The following is a 10,278-nucleotide window of genomic DNA, read 5'->3' as shown; positions in this document are numbered from 1 at the left end:
CACAAGTGTCCCAGTGTTTTGTGTTTGAGATCCTGCAGTAGTGGGTGTGTTTTCAGACCCAGCTCTACATGAGCTCAGCATGCCTGTTTCTGATGTTTCTGTGAGTGAACTGGCTGCAGCAACAGAATAAACAGACAAACTGAACTGGGTTTTGGCTAAGTAGTTAGCGTCATACATGTTGTTTAGCTGATTTTGCTCGTGGAGTAGAATACCCTTTTTTTCCTGTTAGCATTGTTTTTCTAGTGAATTAAACCTTTTTTACACTTGCAGCATTTCGCATCCATTGTTGAATTATAACGGATGCAAAGTGGGAGCAGGTGCTGATCAGTGTTTCTTTTTAAACTTGCAGTTAAACCAGCAACTTCCTCAATAGTGGCTCTGATTTGATCCTGTCGTAGCTAATCTGTAAATTTAATGATGAAACTTTAAATCCTCTGTTACACTGATCTCTGTGGTTTCCAAGGTTTCCAAGTCTATTGCACCGACCACACCCATTGTCAGCCGTGTGGTGTGTTGCACTTGATACCACAACGCAAAAATGCAAGTGTTTTGCAAAATGATAATCTCAACAAAAGCAGAATTTTCAGCCTGTGTTTCATCACGTTGTGATACCCAGGTAGTCAGTTTACCTCCTGTGCTTGTGTGAACTAGCATGTGTCGCTGTTTGTGGTTTCATTTTGCACTGGCTGACGCTGGAAGTATTTCAGCGCCATGCAAACTGAAATCCAGGTTTATGGTTGTGGTGCTGTTTCAAGCCTGTTGGTCCATTAGCTGTGATTTGTAATCGCGAGTAGAAACGTCACATTTTATAGCCTAGTTTTGTGTCCCAGAGAGCACTTTTGGTAACTTCGTGTTACTTATTTCTGGCTTTTCTAAATGTGTGCTTCCACTTTCTAAACTTAAACCTGAACCACGAGGAACTGAATCCTCAGAACGGTCGAAGGCACTGACCTCTTCTAGGATTGTTCCTCAGTGTTTGCAGCCAACAAACTTTATACATTCACTCTGTTTATGGCACATGCATGGACCACATCTTCCTCACCATTCACTACAACACTACCCATAATGCATGAGCGCTGTTGCTTCCTGCCAGAGTCAGGGCAGTCAGGCGAATACTGCAACTCCTGTAGAGGAACAGATGAGAATATTAATGAGAATAAAAAGGCAGTGAAATAATCAAAACGTTGGTTCTCTGCAGAAAATGAAGCTAATGTAGGTGCAGACGACAGGACACGTTCAGATAAAGAGCTTTCTCTTTGACCACTTATCTCTTTCCTCACTCTGCCATTTCTCGAGTCATTTATCAGTCGACCTCTGTGAGCCCCCTTTATTTAAGTTCTCCCTCTTTCCCGTTTTCTACCCTTGTTCTTCCTCTGTGCATTTATCTCTTTCTTTCTCTCTCTCTCTCTCTCTCTCTGTGCTCTGTTTCATTCAGTCCCTTCTTCACTCGACCCATCCATCACTCTGCCTGTCGTGCAGTGGCACTAACAAGTGATGGCTCAGAGACACAGTTTGAAACTGAAACCCTCTCATTACCTGGGACTCTCTCAGTGGTTCTCAGCCTGGCTGGGTCGTGGATAACTGATGCCACGACATTTGATGGTTGACATTAGCGCTGCAACTAACAATTATTCTTATTCTAATTCTTATTCTTATTTGACAATTATTTTCTTGATTAATTAAACATCACAACCCCAGGATCCCACGGTATTGTCATCAAATGTAATGTTTTATTTGACGAGCAGAACAAAACTCAGAGACAGTCAGTTTACTGAATATATTCTATAAGACAAAGACAAACAGAAGTATCACAATTGAAAAGCTGGAATAATTAGATGTTTTATATTTCAATTAAGCAATCAATCAACTATCAAAATAGCTATTCCTTTTCTGTCTCCCCACTAATCAATTAACTGACAAATTGTTGCAGCTCTAGTTGACATGTGTTTATTGTGAAAAGTTTTTGGTTGCTTAAAAAATCAATTTAAAACTTGAGGTGACCATCAGGGATATGTAATCCAATCTGTGGATAAAGTGTTATAAGTATTATTTAATAAAGGCATTTTATTCTATTATATTTTATTTGTATTTGATATTAACATTTGAGGACCGAGGCTCGGCTCTCTCATGTTTCTCCACAGCTCAGCAGCTGAGAACCACTGATCACTTCAGGCCCTTGCTGAGTCTTTTACAACAGTTGAACCTGGTTTATCCAAACATGAAAACCACAGACTTCCAAACTTAAATCAGCAAAGTGGAAACTTTCCCTGTTGATTGTCCATAACCTCTCAAATCTCCTTGTTGACATGTGCATCTAAATGTTAAATTAGACTGCACAGGTCACTCCATCAAGCTTTGTGTGTGTTTGTTTTCATGTCTTGAAAAACGCATCTGGTCTGGAAACTTCACTAAATGTCAGTGGTGTCAGTATTTCATTCACCCCTCGGACCTCTCCCCATATCCTGGGCCAGGATAAACCAGTTTTCACTGTAAAGCACTAAATGTTTCCCTGGCGATGACCACACATCTCTAACATGCCTGACCATGAGGAAAGAAAATGTTAGAATAAAGGAAATAAGATCAGTCAGAAATGCTGAAATAAAGAAAAAAATAAAAAGCCTAGTTTATATGCTTAACCATATTTTTTGTTTTGACTTTCCTCACCTCTTCGTCTCCTCTTCCTTTCCAGGCATGCGGCGACCCCAAGGCTAAGCCCTCCTATCTCGTTGATAAGAACCTGGAGTCAGCGGTTAAATTTATCGTCAGGAAGTTCCCTGCTGTGGAGACGCGCAATAATAACGTAAGTATGCCTGCATGTATGTCTGCAACGTGTTAGTGTTTGTACAGTTTAGAGAGGAAGAGAATGAGTGTCGGCTGTGAGTGATTTTTCTTGGCGATATCTTTAAAAATAGGCTGTAGGTTTCTTTTTCTACACCTAGTACCTGGAAGATTGTTGCATTCGACTTCAGCTACAGTAAAAAGGTCTAAAGTGTTTATCTGAGCATGATGGAAAATGTATAGAAAAAGAATTTGTACAACATACATGGTTGCAAATTACACAATAGATATTGTCAGGATGTCATGTAATGTCAGGATGTTTGTGTGGGATTCAGTTTAGGGCTGCATCTAATGATTTTTTTCATTATAGATGAATCTCTTGATCATTTTCTTGATTGATCATTAACTTTTTAGTCTTTTAAAGCTTCAGAAAACAGGAAAAAAACCTCCATTACTGTATCCTACACCACAAGGCAACGTCATTATGTTGCTTGTTTTGTCCGACCAGCGGTTTAAAACCTAAATAAATCAGTTTGTTATAATGTAAGACCAGGAAAAACAAGTCCTCACAGTTAAGAAGCTGGAACCGTTAAATCTTGGGCATTTCTTTTCTTGAGAAAATTACTTAAACAATAAATCAACAATCAAAGTGGTTTTCAGTTAATTTCCTTTTGACTGACGGATCAATTAATCAATTAATCTTTCCAGTTCTAATTCAATTAACAAAATATGTTCTGTAATAGCTGTATAACTTGGCAGTGGAAAATGTAAAAACAACAGCAGCTACTAATCAATCACAATATTTAGTATTATTCAGTTAAGTGATCAATCATGTTAAATGTGACAAAAAGCGCAAAGTGATGCCTTAAAATTTAATTAGTCTCACTAACTGAAATACTTAAAATATATAATTTATATAGAGGAGAAGAAACTTTTCTCATCTCTGGAGCTCTTACCTGCAAGTGTTTGACAGAAATGTTAATTAACTGATCCAATCACATCAAAACACTTCACTGCCAGATTATCTTTTTGGAAGAGTTCGATTCATTAATATTTCCTGATCAGTTTTTACTTCTGTGCACAGATAAACATGTGCACCACTGTTTGGTGTCCTTTTGACATCTTTTTATAAATGAATGCTTTTAACAAAACTGTGATTGTAGTTTTGAGGGTGTGTGTGTGTGTGTGTGTGTGTGTGTGTGTGTGTGTGTGTGTGTCTAGCTAACTGCTTTATTCAGTGTAACTGTGCAGAAATTGTCTCTTACGTTGTTTTCTGCTTTGTTTCTGTGTTTGTTTGTGTTCTGCATGCTAAACTTGGCTTATTCCGGACTTGTGCTTTTTGGTAAGTTTTTGTATCTAAGTTTCTGTAACTTTTTGTATTTTAGTTCACGTACTTAAGTTTTGCAATAATGTATATTTTTTGTACCTGTTTTTTAAGCTGTTTTTGGAGTGTGTTTTGCTTTGCTCTGCCTCCTCCTCTCTCTCCTCTCTGCTGGCAGCTTTTTTACTTTTCTTTCCTTCATCCTCTGAGTGACTGTGTGGCTGGTTAACGACCAGGTTTTTTGCCGGCTGGCTGGTTGGTTAGCTGGCTTGATGACCAACTGGCTGGCTGTTTGAATAACTAGCTGCCTGCCCGCACTAAGGAGTATTTGAAAGAGTGGATACACTAATCTGCTGTGTCTGTCAGTTGACTGTCTTTCTGACCATTGTCTGGACATCTCTGCCTCTGTCAGTGAGCAGTGACAAAAACCACCGTACAGGCGAATTGGCCACTACAAAAAATGGGTTAACCACCAGGTAACAAAGGTTTCAACTCCTTGGTGCAGCAGCAGTGTCACACACTTCTTCTACACTTGTCATTTCTTACACTTTTTCCCACTTTAGCGGGTAGACTAGCTCTGGTTCAGGCTGCAGTTCTGCTTTTGGGCTGGGTTTTGGGATTTACATGCAGTATGCCTCTGTCATGTAAACAGAAACCGCTTTTTTAGAGTTTTCACATTGCTTATTTGACTTATGTACATATTGTAGCCGGGTAAAAGACTGATGTGACAGTCCTTTTAGAGCAAGAAGAAAGCACAGAATCCTCTTCTGAACTTCTCCAGATATCAACAAGCGCAGAAAGAGGTTTTGCCTTTTGGTGCTTTGACTGAATTTCTCATCTCACTTCTTTCTTTGAATTCTAACCTTGAAAAACATATTGAGTACACCGGTGGGTGGAGACCGTTCGGCTTTGCTTTGATAGTCAGATTTTACTTTGGTCAAGCATTTTTATTCTTTTTTGCACAATTCTTTGCAGCTGGGACATTAAACTTCAAACACAAGCTGCTTGGAAGTTGGAAAAAAAAAAAGAAAAAAGAAATGAAATAAGCAAATGAAAAAAGAAATCTTAATTAAACATAACTGAAGAATGTCACTGCATTTATGCCACATGGACAATATTCACGAGTGAGTGAGAAGCTATTCACATGACGGAAATGTTTTACCAAAGTAAAGTGACTGCAGATTTGGGTTTTTAAAATTAGATGTGTGCGTCTCCCAGTTTGTATTAATGAAAGCTTTCCTAGCTCCACCGTCAATGAATTATTCAATAACAGTCTGTAATTTGTCAGTTTGGTGTTAATTCAGTCAAAATTCAGTTCAGTTGAACCAGACATGATGAACTCTATTGATCCCTGAAGGGAAACTTAGTAATTGGACATTTTTAGACTAGATGAATTACAGATATCCAGATATGTCTTACTCCAGTTTTTAAGAAATGTAATGTGAGGGGGGGGGAACTTAGTTGGTTGAACGCAGCCTGAGTTTATTTGAGAAGACTGGTGAGGTGAAAAAAATCTTGAGTTAGTAAATTTGACACAGCAGTTGTTAATTAGTTGAATATTTATTTAGTCATTGTAACATACATATGAAGCGTTTCTGCTACAGAATCAAACCAGACTGAGGGAGGACAGTCACTGGGCGGAGGAGCTTCATTTTTAGGACAAAAACGTTCCTACAGAAAACAAAAAGAGAAATAAAGTAAATGACAAGAGGCTGTGTTTGTCACACACTTATACTCTGACGTGGGGTTTTACAGCAACAGCTGGCTCAGCTGCAGAAGGAGAAGTCAGAGATCCTGAAGAACCTGGCTCTCTACTATTTCACCTTTGTAGATGTCATGGAATTCAAGGTAAGAAAACACACACACACACACACACACACACACACACACACTCTCTGACAGTTTACTGTGAAGGAGTTTATGCTGCTGAATCTAATGAGTGTTTTTGATGTGGACTCAACAGGACCATGTGTGTGAGCTGCTGAACACTATCGACGCCTGCCAGGTCTTCTTTGATATTGTAAGTGCAATACCCAAACACACTCAGTGTCCATATTATTAGGTACATCTGTACAATCTAATGCGATCCAATACGAAAGCTCAGCCATAAATCCTGCCTTTATTAAGATAATAATGTTGACGCTGTCTATTTAATTATATGTTAATGACTGAGGTTGCATTGTTTCTAATGATTTAGCTGCAACATTTACAAACAGGAGGAAGGAAAAGAATATTAGAAACATATATTTATAATGCAGATCATTACAACACCAGCACTAAACATTACAATGTAAAATTTGTGGCCGATCTGTTGTACTGGATTTGATGAAGTCGTAGCCAGGAGTGTGTTTCAACCCGTTTGTTGCTCCTCTTTAAGAACACCTTGTCACCTCATTACAAGTAAAGAGGTTTGCCAAGATTTATACAAAAAAATGGTTTTATCCAAAAAGAACAAAATGACAAACTTTGTATTAAATAGTTTTGTTGTTGTAGCCATAAAAGAAATACTTCATATTCCCTTGTTCCTAATCTTTGCAATGCTTGATGCTGGTTACCTGTAATGTTAACCCACAACAGTGTAAAGGTAAAAAATGGCTTATTTTTTGTTTGTTTTCCTGCTAGACGGTGAACTTTGACCTGACCAGGAACTACCTGGACCTGGTGGTGACTTACACCACTCTGATGATAATACTGTCTCGCATAGAGGAGAGGAAAGCCATCATAGGACTGTACAACTACGCTCACGAGATGACACATGGAGCCAGGTGAATAAAACACACAGGCGCGGAGGTGTTTGCTCAGTGTACACGCAAACAAACAACAAGTGTGGCTTAGTAAATCGCTCTTAATGCCTACGAGAAATTGTTAACTCTGTACCGCGCTGCGTGTGTTGCAGTGACCGGGAGTACCCCAGGTTGGGCCAGATGATTGTGGATTATGAAAACCCTTTGAAGAAGATGATGGAGGAGTTTGTTCCACACGGAAAGGTAGGAGAAGCAGAACTGTGCTGGTGTTAATTAAGCAGTTTTAATATTCAATGTTAAATATGCAGTGTGCAAACAAAACAAAACATTGGATTTTTTGGGGGATTTTTTTCTTCATTGTTTTTACACGTCCAGCTTTCTCTGTTAACACAGACTGTCTCATTAAAATAGCACAGAGTAAACTTCTTAAGTAGCTCTGCATGTTTACAGTCTGATGTCCCATGTGTGCAACAGATATGATCTTGTTAAAAAAATAAATAAAAAATGAAGCACGGTTGCCATGGCAGCCCAAGTGCCACATTTAGCTCAGTCATTTCCTGCTCTTCATCTGGGGGCTGAAATATCAACTGAATTAAAAACAACGTAAGATTAAAAGGTAAAAAACCTTAATTCCACTGAAACAATCCTGCAGCAGTTGTTGCTTTGATAACTTCACAAATGAAGTTGGATCATGTTGCATGACAGGGACGTATGCTGAGGAGCTTTCACGCAGCGCAAGTGATGCTTTCAAGTGTATTTCTGTTGGACTTCTTTCATCTCTCTCCTCCTGTCTCTCCTCTCCTGCAGTCGCTGTCAGATGCGCTGATCAGTCTTCAGATGGTCTACCCCAGGAGGAATCTGTCCGCTGACCAATGGAGGAACGCCCAGCTGCTCTCTCTCATCTCTGCCCCCTCCACCATGCTCAACCCCGCTCAGTCAGACACTGTTAGTGCGACGACTGCATTGAAATTATTCATGAATTATTTAGTCTAAGAAGGCGTTTTAAATGTTTCATTCATCGGGAAATTGTGTTGATGTTAAATTGTCTTACTCAGATTTTTAATTAATGCACCCGCACCTGCATAATGCTTGTGTTTGATGCGATAGCTCTGCTTCTCTATGCAAAAAGCTCAACTGGAAAAGCTTAAAAGCAGCTGCAGCATCACGTCCCGATGTTCTGATCCTTCCTGTCTTTTCCCCTCACTCTCTTCTTGTGTCTCCGTCTCCAGATGCCGTGTGAATATCTGTCACTGGACACGATGGAGAAGTGGATTGTTTGTGAGTTGCTGCAGAAAACTTTTTGTCTTTCATCTGAATGGATTTCCAGTTGATCAAATGGCTTCTGTCTTCGATTATTCACCCGTCTGTCTGTGGTCCCTCTCTCTCTCTCTCTCTCTCTCTCTCTCTCTCTCTCTCTCTCTCTCTCTCCAGTTGGTTTCATCCTGTGTCACGCAGTGCTGAACAGCGACGCAGCGGCGTTGTCTCTGTGGAAGTTGGCTCTGCAAAGCTCCACCTGCCTCTGCCTGTTCAGGGATGAAGTCTTCCACATCCACAAGGCCGCAGAAGATCTGTTTGTGAACATCAGAGGGTAAGAGCGTCGACGTGTGTGGATACAGACCAACACAAACAAGTGCTCAAATGTTTTTTTTGTTTTTTTTTTTTCCAATGATTTGCAGCATTTTACAGGTTTTCTTAGTTCCGTATGTTTGTGAGTTGAATATCTTGAATGTTGGTCAGAATTTAAATTTGAAGATTTGGGCTTGTGAGCTTCGTATTTTTCTGCCGCTCTTTGAACGCACCCTTTCTTCTTGTGTTTTTTTTTTTTTTTTCTTTCCAGGTACAACAAACGCATCAACGACATCAGAGAGTGCAAAGAGCAGGCCCTGTCTCACGCGTACGGACATAATCTAATCCCTTCATCATATCCCAACTGGAATTTTCATCTCATCTATTATCGCTTTAATTCAGCGCCCAGATTTTTAGTTTTCTGAATTTATTTTCCTGCTTTCTTTTTTTAACTGTCTTTTTATCTTTGCTTCTACCTTCATGTGTCTCTCTCTCAGGGAGGCTCACACAGACAGTTCACCTTCTCCCTCCCTTTATCCCTCATTCAGTTTTTTTTTTCCTGTGTTATCCTCCCCTCTTTGTCTCCCCCTCCGTCTCATCTCTGCTTTTATCCTCATTACTTATTCCATCTTCCCCTTTCATCTTCTTTCTCATCCCTCTGCCGTCAATGTTTTGTCCTCTTGTCTCTTGATTGTCCTGAAAGTGTCAAAATACCATTTAATCTTTCAGTTTGTGTGTTTTGATGCTCGGCTCTGACTCCCGCCGTCTGCCTGACTCTCTGCAGAGGCTCCATGCACAGAGAGAGACGCAAGTTCCTCAGATCAGCTCTGAAGGAGTTGGCTACTGTTTTAGCCGATCAGCCTGGACTGCTCGGTCCTAAGGTAATACAAAGTACCGTCTTAAGTAGTAAAATACCACCTTAAATAACGCTAATTAGTGAGTTTATTGACTTAAATATCGCAATACAAAAAACTTAATATGATCAGATCTGAACACACAAGTGTTTCAGTTCAGCTGTAAAGGAGATGCTGTTATGGCTGAAAAGCTTTGATTATTGTGACCTAATAAATCAAATAAAACCACCTTAAAGCACCATCATATGCCACCTTAAGTAGGTTTGGCTCCCAAGGAGTTGGCTGCTGTTTTAACTGACCCACACTTAAGTAATACATCCATTTCCCTTTTATTAAAACATTGTTTCAACAATAGATGCAAACAGCATAAACTGATTAAGACAACTAGCACATGCTGCAGAAGAGTATCCACTTTAATACCACCTTTTAAACATGAAAGATTTCAATTTAAATGCCCCGTATATTTTGACTCCTCTGTCTTCTGTGGTGAATATGACTTATAATGCTGTTTTTAAAACACTGAAATACCACCTTAAATAATGCTACATATATTTCACAGCTTATTAGAACAGTAGAATTTTACCACCTTAAAAAGCCCTGTTCATTTCTTTGGCCCGATGGAGACTTTCATAAATCTATAACAGAATATCACTGCGAAGCCAAACTGACTCTGTAAACATTTTGCATATGTGGCTCAGAGACCGCGAGGATGCAGCTGCTGCCAACTGCTCTTGGTAATTTATCTGAGAATTATTTATCTTGTGGGAGGTTGTTCCCGCTCTTTAAATCTCTCTGTCTCTCTCTCATTCCTTCCATGTTTCTCTATTTCTCCCGCTAGGCGTTATTTGTGTTCATGGCCTTGTCCTTTGCCCGGGACGAGATCATCTGGCTGCTTCGACACGCAGACAACATCCAGAAGAAAAGCACAGACGACTTCATAGACAAGTACGTACGCACACATACGCTCCTGAATGAACATAGGCATTGACGGAGCAAGTGCAGGTTCACGCCTGTA

At 39.8% G+C, this 10,278-nt stretch overlaps 1 protein-coding gene across 2 annotated transcripts in view; it reads left to right on the top strand.

The window, feature by feature from the left end:
• The window catches only part of nckap1 (NCK-associated protein 1), a 33,200-nt gene that overhangs the window by 10,817 nt on the left and 12,105 nt on the right, over positions 1-10,278 (top strand). Inside the window, exons 2-12 of one of the 2 annotated variants that reach the window (XM_023393517.2) lie at positions 2,690-2,800; positions 5,861-5,947; positions 6,063-6,119; positions 6,722-6,864; positions 6,996-7,086; positions 7,651-7,788; positions 8,073-8,121; positions 8,275-8,431; positions 8,681-8,737; positions 9,194-9,290; positions 10,102-10,208. In XM_023393517.2, coding sequence (XP_023249285.1) covers positions 2,690-2,800; positions 5,861-5,947; positions 6,063-6,119; positions 6,722-6,864; positions 6,996-7,086; positions 7,651-7,788; positions 8,073-8,121; positions 8,275-8,431; positions 8,681-8,737; positions 9,194-9,290; positions 10,102-10,208 — 1,094 coding nt within the window. Of the gene's footprint in view, positions 1-2,689; positions 2,801-5,854; positions 5,948-6,062; positions 6,120-6,721; positions 6,865-6,995; positions 7,087-7,650; positions 7,789-8,072; positions 8,122-8,274; positions 8,432-8,680; positions 8,738-9,193; positions 9,291-10,101; positions 10,209-10,278 lie in introns of both variants that reach the window. The other variant, XM_023393516.2, reaches the window with a different exon arrangement.

The sequence above is a fragment of the Seriola lalandi genome, unplaced genomic scaffold (genome assembly GCF_002814215.2).
Source record: "Seriola lalandi dorsalis isolate HSWRI2012SDOR001 ecotype SW California unplaced genomic scaffold, Sedor1 jcf7180002054937, whole genome shotgun sequence".
Lineage (NCBI taxonomy): Eukaryota > Metazoa > Chordata > Actinopteri > Carangiformes > Carangidae > Seriola > Seriola lalandi.
This window is presented reverse-complemented; position numbering and strand designations above follow the sequence as displayed.